The following is a 27992-nucleotide window of genomic DNA, read 5'->3' on the forward strand; positions in this document are numbered from 1 at the left end:
ACCATGATACCTTATCACTGCAGCACTCTATTTAGACTGGATCATTTGTTAAACTATTGTCTTCTCTAAGAGGAAATACAGTTCACATAAGTGGTTAAAGCTGCAGTAGGAGATCTTGGAAAATGTTAATTTTAGCCTGATAGTGCTCAAAGTGAACCTCACACTCTTCCTGCAATCACCGTCCAAAGCCACGCGCCCTGAATGCACATACCCTCTAACTTCTAACAAGCATGGTTATCTGAATCAGGTTTGTTAACTAAGAGAGACATGCAAAATATGCATCATGTGTATATCATGTGGTTTCCCTACAGTGGTTCAGGCTGTAGGATTGCCAAAGGACTAAAGAAACATTATCAGCACGATTGTATGAAACTGTACATTTCTTGTCTATTACAACCAACTGCCACTTATACCAACAACGGAAATAAGCGCAGTTACAATAGCTAAATATGTGGGAGAGCGTTGCTATTAAGTTCCTAAATTGTATGGCAATAGATGGCACTTTAATATTAACCTTGAATCAAAAGGATTCCTGGCACAATTATTTATTAAGCATTTGCATCTATTTGATTTTATTTAAATAATCGTTTAAAAAAAATATGTATTCCGATTACATAGAATTAATATAAATCTGTTAACTGTAAAAACTATTAGATTTAATCAGTTAAACATTATGAATAGGATTTAAATGCAACTGGCTCTGAAACAAGTCAGATCCAATTAGTTAAAGTGTATGAGATTGGTTTATATACAAATGGAATGGTTAACTCCAATCGGTAGGTGGTGGTACTGCACTGTGAGCTGTAGAAACCCGCTTTGGTAACGAATGAGCAAATTTAAAAAAAGCAGCACTAGAAGAACCGTTCTTCTGAATCTCCTTACCATTTTGCATTGGAGCTGCCTGTATAATTATCTATTTGCAAGGTAGATGTGTTATATGTACTCAGTGTATGGCTGCACGATGTGTCGTTTAAGCATCGATATCGCGATGTACGAATACACAATAGTAACATCGCAGGATGTGATCCGTTATTCATTAACTGTACAGGCCAGCTGCTCCCCGGCCCTTCACGAATGTGATTCGCGGATTAATTGCACAGCTTAACCATCATAGAGTGAAAGTTTATAATTTGCATGTTTTTAAGTCCTGTCAGTTTAACAGGGCAGAGAGAGAGAGAGCGCACGCGCTTCCTGGGAAGCCAGTATTTCGAGGATGCTACGTCATCGACATCCGTCGAAGGACTGTTCCTTCATTCGAAAAATATCCCATACACAGGAAAGGATGCATATGTGTATCCTTCGCGCTCTTCCCGCTCTCAAATCACCCACAATCCTATGTGCGCAGCTTTGCTATCTTAAAATTCAAAAATGTCGAACATTAGCATTAACTGTTTTTATTTACGTTACCAAACATTTGTTATAACTGTAGTAAATGTAAGTAAAGTTTAACGTTTAAATGCCAGTACAAATTACTACCATATTGATATTGTAAATTATACAAATACAAATGGTTAACTGAACCGGACAGGTCATTTAACAATTGTTAGCTTGGTTGCGTCATCGGCATTTCTTTTATAAATAAATAGTTAAGTTGTCCAAAGTAATTTAACGATACCATTCACAGCATTATTCAAACGGACCTTTTCACTGACGTAATGACGCAATTACGTGGACTTGCTAGCCTGTTCCATTTACGTGTTCTCCGGATGCTAAAGAGGGTCTCGCCTAGCCTCTGAAGGAAGTGACTTGGAAGGACCAGTCCTGCCAAGGAAGCATCCTTGACATTGAGAAACGCCTAGAGAGAGCGCGAGAGAGACAGAGGGAGAGAGAGAGAGAGAGATAGCGAGTGAACACCGTCTTCAAACAACACGAGTGCTGTCTTGCTCTCTCTCCCTCACGCATATTAATCAATTGACACAATGGTGTCGATGTTTAAATCATTTAAAATGAGAATGTAAGTTTGCTCACCCCATTTTTGTTTGTAAGAAAAAATTAGATTAGATTTCATATCGCAATATATATCGCAGAAAAATATAATATCGCAATGTCATTTTTTCCCAATATCGTGCAGCCCTTACTCAGTGTATATTATTTGATAGATTTCGTTGTATTTTAAGACTGGAGCTGGACCGTCTGGACTGAGGGATAACTTCTCCCTAAGAAAACAAAAGGACTTTCCTGATAATTAACATTTGAACACTCTCTTGAATACCCTCCATCATAAGTAACGGTGCCTAGTAGTTCACACCTCACCATCACACTCCCCAATAATTGCCAATAGTTTAATATTCTGCATAAATGCAAGTGATACAGTCATGTTTGATGTCATTTGAATTGTCTCAGGGTGACTGGTACAATGGTCTCAATCTTACAAAAGTAGATTAAACCATAACACAGATCGTAAGAGTTAAGATATATTTTGATTACTGTAATGGGAGTGCCCTTTTCCAGGGTCTTCCATGTAAATTACTTTCTTTCCCCTATGGCATTAGTCATATGTACTTAGACTGTAGAGGCTAATAATGGGTTTTCCATTCAGAACAACCAAATGTTGTTAGATCAATCTGAATAAGGTGAGCCTCAACCTCTGATTATTGTAATATTATTCCAACTAAGTGTATGTGGGAAACCACGGCATGATTATGTAAAGTTACCATTAGAGGAAGTTAATTGATCAGCTTGGTTCTATGGTAATGGTCATGACCTCTGGATAGATATAGTCCTACTTTAATTAAGTGTTTACAGATCTATGGGGACTGAATAATATACTTTTAGAAATAAGCAAGCATGGTAAGGCATCTAAAAGTATCAGTCAATTGTCTAATGACCAAGACTGATTAAGAGATTGTATTCCCAATTTGTGCAAGACTCAAAAAGTTATGTTTTCCGAATGAACGAGTGCAATAATATGAGAGAATAAATAGAATAATTAAATCTCAGAATAATAATAATTAGAGACAGGCAAACAACCAATTTGCCTTTCAACCTAAATTTGAGGTCATAGTAAAATGGAGTCATATTTGAATTTAACCTAAATTTAATAACTCTACGCACTGAAAGACCGGACACATGAAATCCACTCTTTAAATGTTTGTATTTCAGCAAACTAGAGAAGAAAAAGAATATCATTAGAAATGTATTTAAAAAATAATTATAGTAATGTAATAGTACATGCAATTTAAATTGAGGAGAAGCTCGCAGGCAATTAAATTAACATGGCGTACTGGCATTACATTTTAAAATACTATACAAAATAATTAATCAGAATACTTACTCCTGCTCACTCACGCCACAGAACTCCCCGCTCAAGCTCGCCGTCTCTGCAAGATTAACGATGGCAGTTTGCACGCACAACTACTAGAACATGTACATATGTCAGACAGGTTGCTGACGTCGTCAAGCTTCGTTTGAGTCTGCGCGTCAGAAACGGAAGTGCTAAAAAACGCTAAAAATATGCTTCAATTGTCTCAGTTGAGTTCCAATGGGGTCGCTGTGTCCATTTCTTTTACTGGCTATGAGAGTGACTAGAGAGATGAGAGTATTCAGATAGCGCATATTATAGATAAATAGATATATATATATATATAGATAGATAGACTACATATATAGATACAGGTTGCCTAGAACGCGGCATCATTCTAGGCTGAGGCTGCGTTTCCTCGACTTCTCCCCAACGTGACGTCATCACCGAGTTGTGTCAAAAAAATGTTAATACCAAAAACTTAAAAAATAAGTGTTTAAGACCATTTTTTAGACATTTTAAAAATGATATACATATCTTGAGTGATTTATGTACCCATTAATCGAAAGTGGTGGTTAACCTGCTACATGGCCTTTAAGCTTGTAGTTCATCTAAGAAATAATAGCATTTTCGCAGCTGTTAATAATGGTAATGCAGAGTAAAGATAAGTACAAATTATTAAAAAGAAAGATTGATTCATAAATAAATAAAAAATGACATTTTGAAGTAAAATACTGAAAAACGTACCCAGTGTTTAATAAAGATATAGCCAAATGCTTTAAGCATTAATACATTGATATAATGTAACAAAGTGGTCTTGCTGTTCTTTTTGTGTTGTAGTTATATTTCGTTGTAGCACAGTGTGATTGGGTAGGGTAGGATTAAACATATGAAATACTTTGGGTTTATTGATAAAAAATTATGTAAATGTTATGCATTTTAAATACATTAGGTTTATTACTTAATAATAAATAAAGTTTCTTATGCATTTGAAACTAATTGGATTTATTGGTACTATTACATAAATCTTATGACTGACTTGTTTCATTTACATAAGATTGGCAAATTTTATATAAGTTTATTGTATAAATGTAAAAGTCTACTCAGAAGGTATGCAAACAAACACATGAACTTTCCTTTTTAGAAAAAAAAGTAGAAGGGAAGTGAAGACGGGGAGGAGAGAAAAAATTATTATTTTCTTTAAGTTACATCTGACAAATCCTGACTGTCAGACAAAACTAGTTTGTTTAGATGTCAAGCCTGTAACTGCATTGTTGAATGAAAGGTCACAGCTTCCTTATGTAACTGGTTCATATAGTAAATTAACCGTTTTATTTTTTTAGAAAATATCTGATATCTAATATCTTTACAAAATATTTGTTTATGGAGACTACATCCTTGATGAAATAGTATGGAGCCTGAACCAGTAAGACATGATATGTTGACTTACAAAGGGGCTGGTTTCTCCAAACAAATTGAATTTTAGTATTTAATTTAATGTAATACAAGTTTTCTGTCTAGGGGAGTGACCAGGACTTTTTTAACCAAATTGATCATTCAAATTACACGTTAAAAATGTTTTAAACACTTAAACCCTAATTAAAAATACAAATCTCTTTCCGTTACAATAAAAAACTATATAATATATATAAAATATATATAATTATAAAAATATGATAGAAAAATATATATAATTATAAACAAACTAAAAATTAGGTTGCGTTTTAGACATCATTATTTTGCAGATTCTTAAGTGTGCTGACAGCTTTGTTAGGGAGTTGAGATGAAAGACAAGTCCTAACATAAATTTACTTTTTAACCATATGAATACCACATGAAATGCTGTAGGTTAATTATACAAGTGGAGAGCACCAACTCCCGGCTGTCCATCTGTGACGGTTTCATGCTTCTAGAGAGTCACTTACCTGCAAAGTTTAGTTCCAACACACCTGGCTGTCATTTTCAAGTCAACTCAAATACATTGATTAGTTAATTCAGGTATAACTAAATAGTGATGTAGCTAAACTCTGCAGGAGAGTGGCTCTTGGCACAATGTGACAGGATAAAGGCTCTTCCATCTTTGTCTTCCAGAAGTCACAACAGGTTACATTATTAGGACAGTTTTTGAGTCTGTGCTAAACTGCACAACTGAAGCATTTGTCCATTCATTGCCCAGCAGAACAACGCTGTCATTTGCCTACAAAAAAAAACAAAAAGAAAAAAGCATAAAAATAAAATACAGTCTTCAAAGTTCATCATTGTGTTGTTTCTGTTTCTGCTGTCTAAATTAGTATTTTTTATATATATATTTTTTACTTATTTTTTTCTCAAAACAGTATTTAGTATTTTGTTAATATAATATTTCTGAAATTTTTAAAAGATTTACTTACAGTGAGGTCTGTTGTTATTTCTGTTGCTTCCCCTATTGTGATTGCATTTGCTGAAATGGTCAAAAAAAAAATCTATATTTTAGTTCTTTATTTATTTTTAAAGTATAGACAAAATAATTGTATTTTTTTAAAGTAAATACTGACAAGTGAAGGCTTACTGAACAGTTAAGTGTATGATATAATAACAAGCCTCATACAGCAGGATTATAATAGTAATAATAATATGAATAATAATAATAATAATAATAATAATAATAATAATAATAGAGGTCTTACTATGCCATGACCACAATTTCCAGGAAATCACAGGTAAGATTAATATAAGCAGTGCACCACAAACTAGTGCAATCACCCAAATACGGTCTCTGAAACAAGTAAGGAATTTGTTAGACTTATACTTAAGCAGTTTCAAATAGATCCAAACAGATGTTAAATACAGTAGTATTTATGTTTTACAGAAGTATATTTTGACCTTACCTGCTGTCATAAGTGGTTTTGGGTTCACATGTCAGATCTTTAGATGACTGAGTAACTGTAGAGTTATTGTCAACATGAAGAGTTGTTGATCTGCTGGTTAGTGTTGTCCTAACAGTACTACTGCTGTGTGATGGGTCATGTTTTGAGTTCTCCATTGTGGTTGGATATGATGAGGACTGTGTCATTGAATGAAACTGCTCCGGTGATGCCGTGGATGTCTGGTCAGTTTTTTCTGTCTGAACTGATGTACTTTCAGGTAATTTTGATGGTGTGTGTGCAAGTGTTGTTAGTGAATTATGGTTGTGCACATCAAAAGAGTTAGATGAAGTGAAAGATTGTGCTGTCGTAAACATGACAGGTCCTGTAAAAACAAACAAACAAACAAATAAAGTCAGATATGACATTTGACACATTGCTGCTTGTTTTTGTGATTTCCTGGAAACTACATGTTATGTCAGAAATGGAATGTGCTGTTTTGCTTTACCAAGAAACTCTGTGAAACTGTGAAATTCATTACTTCACTATGTAATCCTGTCATCTTGGGAAGTGTGTAATTTCTTGAATATCATTAAATTAAGCACTCAGGACAAGAGCCGGCCCCCAAAAATGAAATTAGAGGCTATAAAAAAAGGTCAAAGTCTAAAAACTTTTCTCTCAAAAAATGTATTTGTTTGGTTATCCCTACATGGAAACACTGGCTCAACCAACGGCATGAGTTTGGGGCGGGGCTATCCGTTTAGCCATCCGATGACAGATGAGGGAGTTTTCGAGAAACCGGTTTCAAATGTGTTAACCATAGTCTCAGAAATGACACACGAGCAAAATTCTGTGGGCAAACGGTCCAATGCAAATAGTGTAAACTCACAAAAAAATGGATGAGTACATATTCAAATTAATAAATCGCTGATAAACCATTTTAAACGGCCTCATTCAGGACGGTGACGAGTCTGCTTACAGACAGGAGGTAAAAGAGCTGGCTGTCTGGTGCAGTCTCAACAACCTGGAGCTTAACACGCTCAAAACAGTGGAGATGATCGTGGACTTCAGGAGAGACCCCCCTGCACTCCCCCCACTCACCATCATGAACAGCACTGTGACTGCAGTGGAGTCATTCAGGTTCCTGGGAACCACCATCTCTCAGGACCTGAAGTGGGACAATCACATTGACTCCATTGTGAAAAAGGCCCAGCAAAGGTTGTACTTCCTTCACCAGCTGAGGAAGTTTAACCTGCCACAGGAGCTGCTGAAACAGTTCTACTCCACCATCATTGAATCCATCCTCTGCACTTCAGTAACTGTCTGGTTCAGCTCAGCTTCTAAATCTGACCTCAGAAGACTACAGAGGGTAGTCCGGACTGCTGAGCGAATCATCGGTTCAACTCTCCCATCTATTCAAGAACTGTACTTATCCAGAGTGAGAAAAAGGGCTGTCAAAATCACTTTGGACCGCTCACGTCCAGCACACTACCTCTTTGAACTGTTGCCATCTGGTCGACGCTACAGAGCACTGAGCTCCAGAACGACCAGACACAGGAACAGTTTCTTCCCTCAGGCAATCCATCTTATGAACAGCTGATAATAACGGCGAACACACTACACTTTATATTTATATACACACACACTTTATTTGTCTAACACACATACTTAGTATACACTTAAATTTTGCACACAATATATATGTACATACATAACTTCATTTTGTAATATACCTGCCTACAATTGTCATTTGTATATTGTCATTCACTATCTACTTATTTGTATTTTTTATTCTTTTATTATGTGTTTTATGTTCTGTCGCTGTCATTCTGTTGTACTGCGGAGCTTCTGTCACGAAAACAAATTCCTCGTATGTGTAAACATACCTGGCAATAAAGCTCATTCTGATTCTGATTCTGATTCTGATTTATATTATTTCAAATACATAGCCTCCTCAGTGACTGGTTCAATCTTTGTCAGGGAATAACGGTTTTGTTACACAGTCTTCACAGTTTGAGCATCACTGGATGTTATTTTAAAGATCTAAGGTAAATTACCCACTGTAAATATAACTATGACTATTACAGTCTTGAAGTATGGAAGCCCGTTTCCACCACACACACAAAACAATGACTGACATGTTTCTGCATCTCACAAATTCTAGCATTTGAGCATTATAAAGTGAGAATTGCATGATATAAAGGCGCATTTGCATGCTGTAAGGTCATAATTGCGAGATATAAACTCATTGAAAAATTGTGAGGTATAAATTACCAATTATTTTATTATTATTTTAATTACACAGTGTCGTGTCTGGTAAGGATGTGGTGTTAATCCAATGTGTTAATGATATGTGAAATGTGATCATTACTTACTTGTGTTGGCATCTGTAATGGGTTGTCTTGAATCAACATTGATATGAACAGGAACCTGCACATCCCCAGCCATACACCAATACCAGCCTGCATCTTTCTTCTTCAGCCCTGTCAGTGTCACTGTACAAACGCCATCATTTGTATCATTTATCTGTAAAGCTGCTCCAAGGGATGGCTCTATATCCTGAGCCGTTTGACAGGAGTGCAGATCTCCACTTCTGCACCATTTTCTCTCAGTATCTTTAAATTTGTCACTGTAGAGACACTGTACAGTAACATTGCCGCCCTCTTCACCTGACACCATGTTGCTGGCTGCTGACAGATCTGGAATACCTGAAAATAATCAAGCATCAAAATCAATAAGAGATTTAACTGATGAACTCTCAAATGTTTTGAAGTGGTGCTAAAGTATCTCAAAATCATTTACCCTCAGTGACGGTAAGTTCTAGAGATATTCTGAGATAGGAACCTCGTGTTTTGACTGCACACCAGTAGCGGTTCGAATCACTGCTGCGCAGGTTTGTCATGGTCAAGGTTGTGACCAGTTCATCTGGGTTGTTGTAAAAGCTGATGCCTGTTCGCTTCTCTTGGTTGGTAGGTCGCAGTTTCAAGCAAGATTGCTCTGTCTACTTCAAACACAATGGCCCACCATTTACCATTACCCAAATACACGCTTGTGAGATCGTCTTCACTGTTTCATTAAAAAAAAAAAAAAAAAAAAAAAAAAAAACAGCTGCAGAAATAGGGTCACCAAGAATGACAAGGCAGCACAAGACACTTTTGAAATCTGTTACCCACTTCTACTTCACAAAGAATCGCTTTAATGCGACCCAAATTCACTCCGATGATATATAACCAAATTTATTTTATATCCCAAAGGCATTTCAGTCTTAGGTGAACAACTGCTCACATACAGCAAGTTCACCCAATCTGGCAAGGCCACAAAGACAATAATGAAATCTGTTACCATCTTCTTTTTCACCAAATCACAAGGAAACATTAAGTTATCGTAATTCGTTGCACCAGTCAACAGCGACCTCTAGGTCACTGATTTCGACATCGACACACAGTATTTTGTATATAGTCTGTTCTTTAACAGTCCGGCCAGTAGATGGGACTGTCAGTCGACTGATTTCGACAATCTTTCACTGATTCAAAGCGCTGATGAGGTAATAAAGTAAACTGTTCAGTGTTCAGCAAAATCGAGAGCTTGAGTCTAACTGCTGTACTTAATTCAATAAATGTCATATTGTCTCAATACACGTGGGGAAAAAAGAGGATGTCTGTTGAGGGCACGTTTAAAATTCTGCTCTGTTGCAATGTCCGACGAGCATGATGACGTTAATTGATGAATGTTGAAATTATTGATTTTTTACTACTAGAGAAGAGATATCTACCAAATCCTTTAGTTAAAGATGCTTTCTTTGTGTATATTGTGATGTATAATGATTTATGATGTTATACTGACTATTCATCCATGCTTTTACACAGCCTCTTCTTTTAAAATGTTTATTAAATGCGATGCTCACCATGATAGAATTTCCTCTAGACAATTATTGTTAAAACATTAAATACACTGTCGACAATATGCTTATACATTGAGTTAACCTATGTTAATGTTATTATAGCCTATTATATTCAAAAACATGTATGTTTGACAAAGCAGTAGTCTGATATAAAATAAAGAGAAATTATTATCTCTAAAAGGACTTACCTAGGTCTCCTAAAAGCAGTACCAGGCTACTCAGCAGAAAAGCCATGCGTCTAATCAAATGTATTGAGTGATTGTTAGGATCAAAAATGCTACACCTTTTTCAAATGCATCTCCGACTTGAAATAAATTGCATCCAGGGTTCCTTTTATGCATCACTGTGGATTTCAACATTTCCTGCACAGTTTTTTATCCTTCTTTCCTGTCATCCTTCCCCTTTTAGAACAGTTTAGCCTCAGATTGTTCTGAATATTTACCTCAACAATAAGCTTTTTTTTAAAAAAAAAAACAAAACAAAAAAAAAACATGTCATATATTAATCCGAAAATAATTTTAACGTTTAATTAACCTATGTGATGTTTGGTATAAAATATTTTTCCTTTCTAAAACCCAGCAGTATTTCACGAATAAACGAAATGCAGATTATGCAAAAAATTAAAATTTTGATTTGTATTAGATTTATAAGTTAGAACTCAAGCATTCATTTGCAGCTGAGTAATCATTTTTGTTCAGCAGTGTCAACGCCCGTTCCTGAAATCCGTGACTAGATGGCGCTATTGGTTTGTGCCTAAACTATGTCATTCATAAATTTCTACTGGGTCTGAATGGTTTCACACAATTTAATAGGCCTAATTTATTTGTCTTACATTTCTTTGCAGAAGCCCTTGGTTTAAGAAATAGATATGCAGTTTACTTAAAGTTAGCCTACTTTTAAGGGCTTGATTAAATTTTTTTATATATATATATATATATATATATATATATATATATATATATATATATATATATATATATATATATATATATACACGCATGCTAACAACATACTAGTTACTTGCTAATCAGACTGGAAACAGGCTATTAACATGGTTTTAAAATGGTTTTGGCCACTGTCACGCTAGTCTTAGTTATTTCTTTTAACTAAATCAACTGGTTTTAGCTGGTTTTGGATTAGCACAGAAATATGCTAACAACACATGCTAGTAACTTGCTAATCAGGCTAAAAACATGCTTTTAACATGGTTTTAAAGTGGTTTTGGCCCCTGTCACGCTGGTCTTACCTGGTTTTTAGCTGTATTTTTTAACAGAATTAACTGGTTTTAGGTGGATTAGCAAATAAAAAGGTTTGACGCCTAGAGTAAATTAGACAAGAATGGGACAACATTCCTTTTCCTAAACTTGAGAAACCGGTCTCCTCACCCTTACGAAAATTAACCATGGTTTTACTACAAAAAAAAAAAAAAAAACCATGGTTACTATAGTTTTACTATAATAAAACTATGGTTATTTTTCATAAGGGCAGTCCCCAGACGTTTGCAGACCGTTATAAAAAGAAGAGGGGATGCTACACAGTGGTAAACATAATAATTATAATAATAATAATAATTCATTACATTTATATAGCGCTTTTCTAGACACTCAAAGTGCTTACATAGTAAGGGGGTATCTCCTCATCCACCACCAGTGTGCAGCATCCACCTGGATGATGCGACAGCAGCCATAGTGCAACGCCCACCACACACCAGCTTACTGGTGGAGAGGAGACGGAGTGAGGAAGCCAATCAGAAGATATGGGGATTGTTAGGAGGCCATGATGGTCAGAGGCCAATGGGCGAATTAGCCATTTTTTAATGACCACAGAGAGTCAGGACCTCGGTCTGAAGGACGGTGCTTGTTGACAGTATAGTGTCCCCATCACTACACTGGGGCGCTAGGACCCACACAGACCACAGGGTGAGCACCCCCTGCTGGCCTCACTAGCACCTCTTCCAGCAGCAACCTAGTTTTCCCAGGAGGCCTCCCATCCAGGTACTGACCAGGCTCAGCCCTGCTTAGCTTCAGTGGGCAACCGGTCTTGGGCTCCAGGGTGATATGGCTGCCGGCACATGGCCTTGTCACAATTTTTTTGAGATGTGTTGATGCCATGAAATTTAAAATCAACTTATTTTTCCCTTAAAGGGGGGGGGGGGGGGGGGTTGAAATGCTATTTCATGCATACTGAGTGTTTTACACTGTTAAAGAGTTGGATTCCCATGCTAAACATGGACAAAGTTTCAAAAATTAAGTTGTACATTAACCGGTTTGTCACAAGTTTCGTAAAGTTTTTTTCGAGTATGGCTCTGTGTGACGTTATAGGGGTCCTAAGGCACTTCTGCCGGAAGAGCGCGCGCTCCCGTATAGCAGAGCACTGAGAGCACAAAAGACATTCACTGATCAGAGCGAGAGCGTCGCGAAATGTCACAAAAGAAGTATGTTTTTGGTTGCCAGGGCAAGACAACCCTGCACAGATTACCAAAAAAAAAAAAAAAAAAAAAAAAGCATTAAGGGACCAGCGGATGGAGCTTATTTTTACAGAGCATCAACGGAACTGTGCAAGTGTTTTTGTTTGTTCCCTGCATTTCGAAGATGCTTGTTTTACAAACAAGGCCCAGTTTGACGCCGATTTGCACATCGTTTATTTCTTAAGGATGATGCAGTCCGAACGAAAAAAGGGTCACGATCATGTGTTGGAACCGCATGCGGTGAGTAAAACTGCTTCAAATATATCTGTGTTGTTAACTTAGCTATCAGCGCGTAAGCACATCAAGTAAACAACATGCGATGTTGTCATCAATCTGCACTTTCCACATGTACAGCTTAAAAAAAAACAACAAAAAAAAGACTACATAAAGTGGAACTTAGTCATTTTCCAAAACCGCTAAGCAAATATATACAGTTTCAATACATACCACATAGAGACGTTGTTGCTGCTGCTGCTCTCGTTCAATTTCAGCCTCTGGATCTGATTCTGTATCATAAATAAACGGCTGAATCTGACTGTTAGCCATGGTTGGTTTTGGATGATGTTTTTTTCCTCACGGTAATGTCACAGCTTCCAAAAGCTCTCAACGCAAAAGCCTACTCGCGCTCGTGATTCTTTAGCTCCGCCCACATAAGATTAACAGGATATTGAGTGAAAATAGCATTTCACCCCCCCTTTAAAATGATACATTTTCTCAGTTTAAACATTTGATCTGTAATCTATGTTGTATTCTGAATACAATATTGAAATTTTAAACTTCCACATCATTGCATTCTATTTTTATTCACAATTTGTGCAGTGTCCCAACTTATTTGGAATTGGGTATAATATAGTATGCAACATCACAGGACCATCACAGGAGTGATGTTTTCCCGACTTTCAGCTCAATTTTAAATTTGATACTGATTCTATACAGCTTGAGTTAAATAAACAAGTAATAATAACTTAACTTATTAACTTAACTTAAATTTTAGACGCATTACTGATTGTTTTTGCTCCATTTCAAACAAAAATAGCTCTAAGTCACAGCAGTAAAGTCCCACATCTGCGAGAAACACACAAATGTCTTTCAAACATTTCAAATTTGTATGTCAGAAAAGTAAAAGATTAATATAATAACATTATTTATGCATTTGGACAGATCCAATCTGTTGATACTGACTTCATTTGAACAGTAACAACCATATTGTGTCTTATTATTCTAACTTAATGTATTGATCACATGTAAGAATTTGACATAAATGAAGACTTGTACATTTAATCAGTTTAGGAAAATACTGTCCTTCTTAAAGTTAAAAAGTGTAACAGCAATCAATTTAAGGCAAATATCAAAAAGTAAAAAGTAATACCTGATAGAGCACTGATGAAACTTCTTCAGAATAAATTACATGTGCCCAACATTTGTCCCTAGACAAGTAACTTTTTTTATTTGAACAAGAGAATGATCGATTTACTTTTCCGAAGGACAAGCTCATGTCAAATCTTAATGTTGAGCCCTGATATATATATATATATATATAATTAAGTTAAAAAAGACATCTCACTGACCCCAAACTTTTTTAAGTGTTTTTCTAGATACATTTTTTAAAGAATAGTTCGCACAAAAACATTTCTCGCTATATGTTATCATTAACCGGCGAAGTTTGATTCCAATTCTCAATAATGCAAGTACAGAGGACGCATGGAAGTGCCCGGATGTGTTCTTGATATCGAGTGAAGACTTGAGAGAATCCAGCTGTTAGAAATCGTTTATTAGTTAGAAATAGTTTATTAGTCACATTCTTCCCCTTGAGTAAACTTCGAATGAACTATTGCTACTTACCTCAGCCTACTATACATGTTAATCTAAACATTTTATTGGTTTATTAAATATGATACACAAAGCAATTTGCAGGTGGAAGCAAATCACAAATTTGAGAGGAACATAAGGTGAAAGTTAGATAGTTGAGGTGCCAAAGACAGTTCAATCTTTTCTTTATTCCTGTCCTGCAATGCAAATTTTACGCAATTTTTATCGGGGAACCTCCTTGAAACGCAATTGGGCTAGTTTTGAGAAGCAAGTGGGCAGGATTTGTTTTGAAAACCTGGCAATCCTGATCTGAACACACGTGCTGGAGATGTACTTCTAATGACAGAACGCCTTTATTGACGAGATGCGCATGAAAATCGCATTCAATTTTTTTTTTTTTGCGCAGCCCTAATTGGAGACGAGGGTTCTTCACACAGACTAGGGATGCAGCGAAATTTTGGCCACCGAAAATTTTCGGCCGAAAATGGCTTTTTCGGTTTTCGGCCGATAGACTTTTATCACCGAAACAACACGGCCGAAATGTTGTGATGACGCAAACAGAAACCGCGACCTGCACTAGTGATGGGAAGTTCGATTCTTTTCCGCGAACCGGTTCTTTCGGACGGTTCGATTCAATAAACCGGTTGAAAAAACCAGTTCATCGGTTCTTTCACGCTCGACGTAATGACGTCATTGGCGATGACGTAATGGCATCACATCTATCAAACATTCAAATATATAAAGTCAGTAATCATAACTTTAGTCAGTTAAAACCTCATAATCATGAAAAGTTTACATTTGAGTTTTGCAACAACACCTAAATACAGTAACAGCAATAATGTGCATATGAGGTTTTAAGTCTTGAAGATATAAAGTAAATGAATTAGGTGTCATCAGCGCACAAACCATGATCCACTTACTAAACATAATCCATTGCGATGTATTTGTTATTAAATGAACGTACGTTTCGCCAGATTGCCCTTCATCCAAGCCCTCGAAATACCCGCGCTCATAACATTACTAGTACAGAATCAGAATCAATCACCAAAAGAATCCCTTCGGTTCAGACATGCTGTGAGTCAGTTGGCTTCACGCTGAATCGCGCATGCGCAGTATCATCAGTTCATCGGTTCTCAATTCGGACGCGTCCGACAGAAACGATTCTCGGTTGAGTGTACTGATGATCCGAAAACCGATGCAACCGGTTATTGACTCGAGAACGAGAATCGCTCTAACCGGCACGTGCTGTAGTTCAGTGCCATCAGCTGCTCTACTCGTGTAGTGTTCATGTTCTGTTTACTACAAACTCAATTTGTGAATGTGTCATTAACTATAAATACAGTACAGATATCTCATAAATCATCCCTTATTCCTATTAAACATAAGAGTCTTTAGAGTCTTAATTATTTTCCAACTTCCCTGAAAACCCATTTGGCCTATACATTATATACAATATACAGATTGGAAACATTAATCTAAAAAAAATAATAATAAAAAAAATCAAAATATAGTTATATTTTCACACTTTCCGATGTTTAACAAAATACTTACAAAATTACACGCATGCGCAGTATCATCAGTTCATCGGTTCTCAATTCGGACGCGTCCGACAGAAACGATTCTCAGTTGAGTGTACTGGTGATCCGAACACCGAAGCAACCGGTTCTTGACTCGAGAACGAGAATCAGCTCATCGGTGATCCGAAAACCGAAGCAACCGGTTCTTGACTCGAGAACGAGAATCAGCTCATCGGTTATCAAATCGGACGCGTCTGACAGAAACGATTCTCAGTTGAGTGTACTGGTGATCCGAAAACCGAAGCAACCGGTTCTTGACTCGAGAACGAGAATCAGCTCATCGGTTATCAATTCGGACGCGTCCGACAGAAACGATTCTCGGTTGAGTGAACTGGTGATCCGAAAACCGAAGCAACCGGTTCTTGACTCGAGAACGAGAATCAGCTCATCGGTTATCAAATCGGACGCGTCCGACAGAAACGATTCTCGGTTGAGTGTACTGGTGATCCGAAAACCGAAGCAACCGGTTCTTGACTCGAGAACGAGAACTGCTCCAGCAGTGGGCGTGTTTGTTCATTATCTGGCTCGGCTCAGTGTTCATCTTCAGTTCGGTCTTCACAGCATTTCATTCAGTGTACTGTTTGAGTAAATGGATTACCCCGGGATATTGGTTTATTCTGACTCAGAGGGAGTGTCAGTCACGTTAAAAAAGTTAACAGCTTAAGTAATTTGTGGATTTATGCTTATTGGAGACGTGAACCGTTTCAAACGATTTAGTTCGATTTGGTGAACTGGTTCAACCGGTTCACTAAGAAGAACCGGTTAAATTGAACGATTCGTTCACGAATCGGCCATCACTAACCTGCACGTGCACCTGCATAGCGCAGACCACGAGCTCCACGTGACATTCACTTAACACCAGTGAGAACATTCTCTCTCTTCTTACTCCTTTATTTGCAGCACTAAAGCGTCTCCTAACAAAGAGATTAAGACGGACCACGAAGTAAAAAACAAAGAAAAGTACAGTCTTATAGAGTCTGTTAGCACACGTCTCACTGAGATCTTGTCGGATCCTCTGCACTTCATCGCGAATGTGCTTGATCCGCGTTATAAAGAACATTATCTCTGTTCCATGAGCAGCTTTGGGAAATTCTGGGAAATTCTGATCACTGTCTGATTCATCTTATACCATCCTACAAACAGAAACTTAAATCTGCTAAACCTGTAGTAAGGACTGTGAAGAGATGGACCAGCGAAACGGAGCAGGATTTACAATCTTGTTTTGACCTCACTGATTGGAGTGTTTTTGAAGCTGCTACCACCGATCTGGACGAACTCACAGAGACTGTAACATCCTATATTAGTTTCTGTGAGGATGTTTGCATTCCTACCAGGACTTATTTAACATTCAACAACGATAAGCCATGGTTTACAGTAAAACTCAGACATCTTCGTCAGGCCAAAGAGGATGACTACAGAAATGGGGACAGGGTCTTGTACAATCAGGCCAGGAACACACTGAACAAAGAGATCAGAGCGGCTAAAAAGACCTACGCTAAAAAGTTGGAAGACCAGTTTTCTTCCAACGACTCAACTTCAGTTTGGAGAGGACTGAGGGCCATCACAAACTACAAGACACCATCCCCTTGCACTGAGGCTAATCAACGGCTTGCTACCGACCTGAATGAGTTTTATTGCAGATTTGAAACCCCCAACACCCATTCTGACCATCTCCCTGCACAACCATTAACACCTCCTGCAATCCCCCGTTCCACACCTACTGCTCTTCAAAACTGTGTAGATGATGTGCGCCAGGTCTTCAAGAAGAACAAAAGAAGAAAAGCACCAGGCCCAGATGGTGTTACACCAGCCTGTCTGAAAATCTGTGCTGACCAGCTGGCCCCCATCTTTTCACAGATCTTCAACAGATCCCTGGAGTTGTGTGAAGTACCTTCCTGCTTCAAACGCTCCACCATCATCCCCATCCCAAAGAAACCCAAGATAACAGGACTTAACGACTACAGGCCTGTGGCTCTAACATCTGTCGTCATGAAGTCGTTTGAAAAACTGGTTCTGGGTTATCTGAAGGACATCACTGGACCCTTACTGGACCCCCTGCAGTTTGCTTACAGAGCAAACAGGTCCGTGGATGATGCAATCAACATAGGATTGCACTTCATCCTGCAACATCTGGACAAAACAGGGACTTATGTGAGGATCCTGTTTGTGGACTTTAGTTCGGCTTTCAACACCATCATCCCAACAACCCTCCAGACCAAACTGACCCAGCTCTCTGTTCCTAGCTCTATCTGTTGGTGGATCACCAGCTTTCTGACAGACAGGCAACAGTTAGTGAGACTGGGGAAATTCACATCAAACAGCTGCTCCACCAACACTGGCGCCCCTCAGGGATGTGTTCTCTCCCCTCTGCTTTTCTCCCTTTACACCAACGACTGCACCTCTAAAGACCCCTCTGTCAAGCTCCTGAAGTTCGCAGATGACACTACAGTCATCGGCCTCATCCAGGACGGTGATGAGTCTGCTTACAGACAAGAGGTTGAGCAGCTGGCTGTCTGGTGCAGTCTTAACAACCTGGAGCTGAACACGCTCAAAACAGTGGAGATGATCGTGGACTTTAGGAGAAACCCACATGCACTTTCCCCACTCACCATCATGAACAGCCCTGTGACTGCAGTGGAGTCATTCAGATTCCTGGGAACCACCATCTCTCAGGACCTGAAGTGGGACAATCACATTGACTCCATTGTAAAAAAGGCCCAACAAAGGTTGTATTTCCTTCGCCAGCTGAGGAAGTTTAACTTGCCACAGGAGCTGCTGAAACAGTTCTACTCAGCCGTCATTGAGTCTGTACTGTGTACTTCTATAACTGTCTGGTTTGGCCCAGCAACAAAATCGGACATCAGAAGACTACAGAGAACTGTTCGGACTGCTGAAAGGATTATTGGTGCTCCCCTGCCCACCCTTCAAGAACTGTATACATCCAGAGTGAGGAAAAGGGCTCATAAAATCACTCTGGATCCCTCACATCCAAGTCACCCCATTTTTGAACTTTTGCCATCTGGCCGGCGTCTCAGAGCCGCAAATACCAGAACAGCAAGGCACAAAAACAGTTTCTTCCCCCAGGCAATCTACCTCATGAACAGTTAAATGTTCCCCACTTATGCTTATGCAAACAAAATTACAACATCCTTATATTTATTTGTTACCCCTCCATCCTAGTACATCCCTGCATCTTTTTCAATCCTATCCCATTATCATTTATAGCACAATTGTTTATACACTTATTTATTTGGCTACATTTTTTTTTTTTTTTTTGTCTGTGTGTTGGTGTCTCTGTGTACTGGAAGCTTATGTCACTAAAACAAATTCCTTGTATGCGCAAACATACTTGGCAATAAAGCTCTTTCTGATTCTGATTCTGATTCTGATTACTTGGATGCGGAAATAAAGCAGCGCGCACGAGAAATGATCCAGGCCTTCTGGATGCGGAGAACCCGCGTGGAGACGGAGAAGCGCCAAGCGCAGAAAAGACTCGTCTCTGCACCAGATGAGTGGCATGCACCCTCGTTGTCTGATATGTTAAGTGAAATTCTGCAAGAAAGTGCCTCAAATAATAATAATACGTTGGCTATTTTGTTCTTAGGCTACTATATATATATATATATATATATATATATATATATATATATATATATATATATATATATATATATATATATTAGGGGCGGGACTCGATTAAACAAATTAATCTAATTAACAAGAGGCTTTGTAATTAATTAATCGAAATTAATCGCATTTTAATCGCAGATAAATATTTGACATGAGAACAGACCGAAGTAATTTTTTTTTCACATGGATTTATAGTATACCATTGAATAATGACTGAATACATAAGCTTAAGCAACAAAATATTGTTTATTTTTGTTCAACCAAGTCTAGCAAACCAGTGCAATTTTTGCCATGAAGTGTAGCAATAGCATATTTAGAAACAATTTAGAAATGGTACAGTTCAGAAATTCAGGAAGCTTATAGGTGCTGGAACCTTCTGTAAAGTGTTTTTTAAGTAAAACACAATACTGCAGTGGTGTCAAAAGTACTGGCATTCATTACTCAAGTAGAAGTATAGATACTAGGGTTTAAAAATACTTTTGTAGAAGTTGAAGTATCAACTCAAGCTTTTTACTCAAGTAAAAGTGTAAAAGTACTGGTTTAAAAAACTACTTAAAGTATAAAAGTAAAAGTAATGTAAGGGGAAAAAAATGCCATTAAGAACAAAGCTTAGGCCGCACCACAGTGGCCTATTGTACACTACCCCACCTCCTCAAAAAAAGCCATAGGCCATAATGACTATAATGTTATATTAAAATGTTCATGTTGAAAAATTTGGGATGCACTAGGCTTCCTGTTTCAGCCGCATATATGAAAATACAAAAATGGTGTGCACATCCCAAACATCCAATTAGGACGCAGGGTCAAGACAACTAAATGATATAGACAAATAAAGAAGTGAAGTCTGAACACTGAAAACTACTGCTCCAGAGGAATTTAATCAAGCAACGTTTCGACCCTCAGGTCTTCATCAGCCGCATATATGCCCATTTAAAATGAACGTACTTTAGTACAATGCAAATACATTAAAGGACTAGAGATATGATGACTAGTTGCCAATAAGTATTGTTATGGTGCAAAAAGTCAAACTTCAGAGGCTTGTCATCAATAACCTTTAATGGAATGTAAATGTACATCCAAGCTTAGTTGCAGGAATCTGTGAGGGGAATGGACAAGAACATTGGTGCAGGCTAAGTAACAATTACACTTGTATCGTTGTCTATTTACAATAAACATTATAGTGCTGTCAAAATGAATGATTAATCCAAGTGATTAATCAAAAACTAAAACTGAAAAAGAAATCATAATCCTGATACTTTCTTGATTGATAGCTTCTTGTATTTGGTACATACGTCTGCTATGTCCAGTGTTCGGGGGGTAATGAGTTACAAAGTTGGTATAGCCTTCTTATCACAACATTGTCAATCGCATCGTCAATCGAAAACGCTAATTTATTAACATGTCTCGCTACCGAACTACCTACAGTAGCTTAATTTGTGGAGGACGAAGAAAAAACATTCATTTGGTAAATGATCCAGTGAGAAATAATAACTTTTAAGTAGGGTCCAGTACCTTTTCAATACTTTTAAAACGGTACCGGCTCCTAAACGGTGCCTGAACCGATACTTTTAAAAAAACAACCACAAAAAAACTATGGATAACTTTAAAGAACATTACAAATATTTAAAATAAATCCATAGCTTGTTGTGCTTCCCTTAATCTAAGGCTAATAAATGTATTTCACAATCTGGGTCATTATTTAATACAAAACCACACATAATGTTTCTGCTGTATCACTGTCACTCACTCTGATATTTAGTCAACATGAGTGCTGTGTGTCACTGTCTTAAATCAGTTCTGTGAATTACTGTATGGTCATTCTTTATAAAGTAGCAACAATGTCGTTTTTAAAATACAGTACTGTGCAAAAGTCTTATGGAAAAATGTGTATTTTCTCCCCAAAAAGGGTTTTAAGCCAGTTATTTATATCTTTTGCTGTAGTGTGTCAGTAGGAAATATCAGTTGGTCATTAATTTTAATAATAATCGAGTGCGATTTTGAATGCACAAGCATTCTGACAACGGCAAAATGAATGTTTGGAAATGTACACTGATATTTCATACTGACACACTACAGCAAAATATATAATTAACTGTAAGTTTGTGAACGAAAGGTCCAAAAGTGCCAACAGATGCTCTGCCATTAATGAATCAGCTCCTTCAGTCCTAACACATCCTTTTTTTGGGAAACCAGTAGGTCGATTGCCTTTTATAATTTAATCTAAAGATAAACCATGTTTTTTTTTTCAAGTTTGGAGTTGTTGTCCTGCAATATTCCTCGTACTTTGTGGCGCGTTGTTAATGCTGGCTTTTCCCGTTACAGAATGGCACGGCTATGCTGCTTGCATTGTTTGTGATCTGGCTGAATGCAGGCCTTGACCACATGCCACCTATGGACTGGTTTTGTAGGATAGCGTTGAGTCAAAGACAGCCTTTGTTGGTGCATTCTAACAGTGTATGAACTTAAAATATATTTAAACGCTGGCTAAATTTGCATGTAAACCACAAAATTGCTTTAATTTTTTTCTGTTTTTAAACAGTGCATCTGCTGTTCAGATGACCAAGGGTTCTGGAACGGTTGTCTTATACTATACAGTATTATTGCATGAATATGGTAACTAGTCAATTCATTATCAGTCATGTTCATCTAGTGATGTTTGCAGTCAGTCTAGCCATATAAGCTGCCACTGATAACAGTTTATCCACAGCTTGTTCAGTGTCATATCGTTCGATCTTCCTGTTTGTCCGATTGTTTATTTTCCAGAGAATAGACTGCATTTCAGATCTATTCAGAATTATTCACAAATGGAGTGTAGATTATAGGGCTGCACGATTCTGGATAAATTGAGAATCACGATTTTTTGATCTCATATAGAGATCACGATTCTCCTACGATTCTTTATTATTATTATTACTATTAACATTATCATTATCACAAGTATATAAATTAATTATTTTATTTTGCAAGGATTCTTTAAATTGATCAAGTGTGACAAAGACATTTATAACAAAATATTTCTATTACACACAATTGTTGTTCTTCTGAACTTTCTATCAAAGAAACCTGAAAAAAATCTACTCATCTGTTTTCAACATAATAATAATAATAATAATAATAATAATAATAATAATAATAATAATAATAATATGTTTAATAATGTTTTTTTGAACGGCAAAACAGCATATTAGAATGATTTCTGAAGATCATGTGACACTGAAGCCTGGAGTAATGATGCTGAAAATACAGCTGCACACCACAGAAATAAATTACATTTTAAAATACATTCAAGTGAAAGCAGTTATTTTAAATGGTAAATATTTCAAAACTTTACTGTTTTTGCTGTACTTTGGATCAGATAAATATAGTTTGGTGAGCAGAAGAGACTTTAAAAAAACATTACACATCTTATGGTTCAAAAACTTTTGACTGGTAGTGTATATATAATATATTTCAAACCCCAGTTTTTTTAATATTAGAATGATGAAAAAGTTGTTTAGATCACTGATTCAACGACTCACTCATAAACCTACTACACTTGTTTCATTTCTGGATGAATCAGCGTTTTTGAACGATTCTCTTGAATGAAAAATTAATTCATTGACAAATAAATTAAGACACTTGTCGCCACCTATTGGTGAAACAATGCAATCGACACAAACGTTATTTAAAGCGCAGTACTTTCAAAAGGGGATTTGTTATATTTTGATCGCTGCCATATAGACATCAATGTTTATATTTAAACTATAAACTTTATCCCAGTATTTCTGTGATAATATAAATGACTGTAAGACAGATATAATACTGTGTAGTTGAAAAGACTGTTTGTGAAGATGTTTCTTAACCAAACATGGTAAGAGCTCTCTCTGTGTCAGCGGCAGTGCGCGCACGGATTTGAATGATCCGGTAAGACTTTGTCAAAGGTTTAACAGACTCGGGGAATCGTTGTCTTTTAGAAATGAGATCGAGAGGGTGTCTAAATCGAGATCGCGATCTTTTAACGATTAATCGTGCAGCTCTAGTATATTAGATGGACAGGTGTGAACAGTTTTTTCCCCCTCTTTGTTGTTTTGCCTTACATTTACTGATTAACATGTCGGTACGGGATTTGTAAGCAAAAAAACAAAACAAAAAATGCTGTATTTACAAGTACATATGTAGTAGACTGGGTTTCTCATGGTTGGGATTCTCATGTTGTTAAATGCTGTGATGTGATTGGTTCTTAAGGTCACGTGACTCAGTGAAAACGGGAAGCTCGGAAGTGAGCTGCTGAGCTGTGTGTGTTATGATGCGGCTGTTCTCTGGCAGTTTTATACAGTAAAGTACTGAGTTATTACAACCACCGTCTTCAGTGTTTTACTCGGACCCCAAGATACTACATTGGCGATGAGGATGGCGCTAATAGGACGAGAGGAAGAGTTCAAGGAGTCGCGGGAGGATTTCGCTTCCTACCTGGAGAGATTTGAACTATGGCTACTGGCAAACGAAATAAAAACAGAAAAACAGGTCAGTGTATTCTTAGCGTGCATTGGACCAGAAACTTATGGACTGCTGAAGAACTTGGTAATACCGCAGAAGCCCGCCGAAATGACTTATAAAGAGTTAACGGACACATTGAAATCACATTATCAGCCGAAGCCTTTGGTCATAGCGGAGAGATTCCGTTTTCAAAAACGTGATCAAAAAGAAGGAGAGTCAGTGACGGAGTACATAGTGGCAATAAGACAATTGTCGAAGGATTGTGAATATGGGACTCACTTAGATGACGCATTGAGAGATCGCCTTGTGAGTGGACTGTCTGCTGAATCGATTCAGAAAAAATTACTGGCGGAAAGAGAGCTGACGTTTGCCCGTGCATGTGAGATAGCGTTGACAATGGAGATGGCGTCGAAGAATTCTCTTGAAATCTTGGGAAAAGTACAGGCTGCAGCTGTAAATCAAGTTTTTAAATCATATCCTGGAAGCAAAGGACAACGCCAGTTTAGACATGGAAATGAGAATCCAAAACTGAAAAATTATCAGGAAGGGGACAGCGAACAGAGATGCTACCATTGTGGGGGAGGGGGACACTCACCTCAGGAATGCCGGTTTAAAAATGAGAAATGTCATGCGTGCTCCAAGACAGGGCATATTTCCAGAGCATGTCGGAATAGAAGACAGACTGCCAAGGCCCAGTACGTGGAAAGGGAGGATCACAATGTAGACAGTGAAGATGACTCGTTAGGGGTTTTTACAGTTTACATGGCATCCAGTGGGGATGGAGGCATTAAAGTTAATGTGAAAGTGTGTGAACAGGACATTAGTATGCAGTTGGATACTGGTGCGGCAGTGTCTCTTGCATCTGAAGTGTTGCACCAAAATAAGTTTCCACATTTACCCATTGAAAAGTCCAACATCAGATTAAAAGCGTACTCAGGAGAAATAATTCCCCTTCTTGGCTGTGTTCAGGCACCAGTACAGTACGGGGACCAGAAAGCTACATTGCCTCTCATCATAGTGAAAGGAAATAGGCCGGCTCTGTTTGGCCGAAATTGGTTGGAGAAGCTGAAGCTGGACTGGAGGAATATTTTCACAGTCGAAAAAGAAATGAAACACACTGACCCGGACTTACAAGCAGTACTGCAGCGCCACTCTGTGGTGTTTTCGGAGAAGGTCAGTGCCATAGAGGAGTTCAGAGCAACAATAAGAATGCAGCCGGATGCGCAGCCAGTCTTTTGCAAAGCCCGGCCGGTGCCGAATTCATTGAAAGAGGCGGTGGAAAAAGAGCTGGATAGGTTAGAAAAAGAGGGAATAGTTTCCAAAGTGGATCGTAGCAAATGGGGGGCCCCGATCGTAGTGGTACCGAAGGCCGATAAATCCATCCGCATCTGTGGGGATTACAAGGTCACGATAAATAACCAGCTGGAAGTAGAGACTTATCCCCTGCCCAATACTGAGGATTTATTTGCGACTCTAGCAGGAGGAAAGTGTTTCTCAAAGTTAGATCTTTCTCATGCTTACCAGCAGTTGAGATTGGACAAAGACTCTGAAGAGTATTTAACCATTAATGCTCACAGAGGACTGTACCGCTACCATCATCTCAGCTATGGGGTTGCCAGCGCACCGTCAATTTTTCAATCAGTGATGGACCAGATTCTACAAGGACAAGAAGGTGTGACTTGTTTTCTAGATAACATCTTGATCACCACCGACACAAATCCTTGCACTTAAAAAGGCTGGATGCAGTGCTGAGCGCTCTTGCACGCTATGGTTTGAGAGCAAAGTTGGCCAAGTGCAGATTTCTACAGTCAAGTGTAGAGTATTTGGGGCATCGGATAGATCAGGAAGGCCTGCACCCCACGCAGCACAAAGTGGAGGCTATTGTAAATGCCCCAAAGCCCACAAATGTGTCTGAGTTGCGTGCTTATTTGGGGCTGTTGAACTATTATGGCCGTTTTCTGAGAAACTTGTCTAGTGTGCTACAGCCATTGCACACTCTGCTAAAAAAAGAGGAAAAATGGAGCTGGACACCTGCATGTGAGGAAGCCTTCAAGAAAGGTAAAGAGATGTTGCTGAGCAGCACGGTTCTGGTACATTATGACACAGAGAAGCCATTGAGATTGGCATGTGACGCATCCCCGTACGGGGTGGGGGCAGTCATTTCTCATGTGATGGACAATGGGGATGAGAGACCAGTTGCGTTCGCCTCACGTACTCTTACGGAGGCTGAGCAAAAGTATGCGCAAATAGAAAAAGAGGCGCTGGCAATCATTTATGGAGTGAAGAAATTTCACAAGTATCTATATGGGCGCAAATTTACTCTCATCACTGATCACAAACCGCTGCTGGCTATTTTGGGGCCAAAATCAGCTGTGCCTACATTGGCAGCTTTGCGCATGCAGCGCTGGGCGTTGATTCTCATGGCTTACAGTTATGAGCTAGAATACAAAAAGTCATCGGACCACCTTAATGCTGATGCGATGTCCAGACTTCCCATGACCGGGTTGGACAACACAGCACAAGAATCCAACATTTTCTACTTCTCACACGTGGAAGAGTTGCCAGTAACAGCTCAGGACATAAAAGTAGGCACCAGTAGAGATCCGTTGCTGAGCAAGGTTTGGAGCTTCACCATGAATGGATGGCCTAACTACCTGAATGATGAAAGCCTGAAACCGTACTTTCTCAGGAGGCATGAGCTGTCAGCCGATCAAGGTTGTGTTTTGTGGGGTCTCAGAGTCATTGTTCCTCAAAGGCACTGGCTGCAGATTCTCAAAGATCTGCACCATGAACACCCCGGCATCTGTAAGATGAAGGCCCTAGCTCGCAGTTATGTATGGTGGCCAGGGTTGGATGGCGAGATTGAGAACTTGGTCCAAAACTGTGCTGTGTGTCAGGCCGTGCAGAATGTACCTGCAGTGGCACCACTCCATCCCTGGCGGTGGCCTGCCAGAGTGTGGCAGAGAATCCATCTGGACTTCGCGGAGAAGGATAGACAGTACTACCTGGTGATAGTGGACAGTCATTCTAAATGGTTGGAGGTTTTCCACATGACCTCCACAACGTCAAGCCGAACCATAGAGGTGTTGCGCAACCTATTTGCTGCATATGGTCTTCCGGAAGAGGTCGTGTCGGATAATGGACCCCAGTTTGCCTCCGCAGAATTCAAACAGTTCCTTGACAAAAATGGGGTAAAACAAACTTTGGTACCACCATACCACCCATCATCGAATGGAGCAGCTGAGAGATCGGTGCAAATATTGAAGCGGGCTCTTGTGAAGCAGGTTCTAGACGCCAGTGGACAGCCCAGCCTCTCGCTGCAGCACAGGCTGTCAAACTTTCTGCTCATGTATAGGGCTACACCGCACTCAGTCACAGGTCGCTCTCCAGCTGAGCTGTTTTTAAAGAGAGAGATTCGCACCCGGTTCAGTCTTTTGAGACCAGATCTGTCGAGCACTATGGAGCATCAGCAGGCAAAACAAAAGCTGTATCATGACAAAGAGAGACTGAAATTGGGAGAGTTTCAGGAAAACGACCAAGTTCGAGTGAAAAATTTCAGGGGAGGAGAAGAGAAATGGACTGCCGCGACTGTCATAAAGCGCTTAGGTCCTGTGACATACCGTGTCTGGGAAGGAAACAGACAGCGGTCAGTTCATGTGGACCACATGTTGGGAAGAAAAGGAGACCTCAAGGAACGGGAGTCATGTGCACTTGTTGAGGGCCGAGACTTTACTTCAGAGGCTTCACCAGAGCCTGACCCAGTATCGGCCTGTGGAGTGAAACTGCCTGACTCCGACTCCTCAGAGAAGGGTGTCTGCCTGGGTCCAGCATTGTCAGGCAATGTGACGTCTACTCCGGGCAGCCATAGCAGTACCGCTGCTGTATCTTCTGGAGTGGAGCCAAGGAGAAATCCAGAGAGACTCAGGAATGCTCCCAAGAGACTGGACTTGTAAGATGTAAAAAAAAAAAAAAGAAAGAAAAAAAGAAAACATTTGTAGTACTGTTCCTGGTTCAAGAAGATCTAGTGAGTTAAGGTTGTTTATATTTT

At 38.7% G+C, this 27992-nt stretch overlaps 1 protein-coding gene across 5 annotated transcripts in view; it reads right to left on the bottom strand.

The window, feature by feature from the left end:
- Positions 1-4953: 4953 nt before the first annotated feature.
- si:ch211-264f5.2 (uncharacterized protein LOC570749 homolog) overlaps positions 4954-27992 on the bottom strand; it is an 83721-nt gene continuing 60682 nt past the window's right edge. Inside the window, exons 3-7 of one of the 5 annotated variants that reach the window (XM_052557666.1) lie at positions 8460-8792; positions 6109-6469; positions 5908-5996; positions 5632-5681; positions 4954-5438 (exon numbers count right to left, since the gene is read on the bottom strand). In XM_052557666.1, coding sequence (XP_052413626.1) covers positions 5346-5438; positions 5632-5681; positions 5908-5996; positions 6109-6469; positions 8460-8792 — 926 coding nt within the window. In that variant the 3' untranslated portion in view covers positions 4954-5345. The remainder of the gene's footprint in view (positions 5439-5631; positions 5682-5907; positions 5997-6108; positions 6470-8459; positions 8793-27992) is intronic. The other 4 variants (XM_052557665.1, XM_052557668.1, XR_008154115.1 and 1 more) reach the window with 4 other exon arrangements.

This window comes from Carassius gibelio, chromosome B5 (assembly GCF_023724105.1).
Source record: "Carassius gibelio isolate Cgi1373 ecotype wild population from Czech Republic chromosome B5, carGib1.2-hapl.c, whole genome shotgun sequence".
Lineage (NCBI taxonomy): Eukaryota > Metazoa > Chordata > Actinopteri > Cypriniformes > Cyprinidae > Carassius > Carassius gibelio.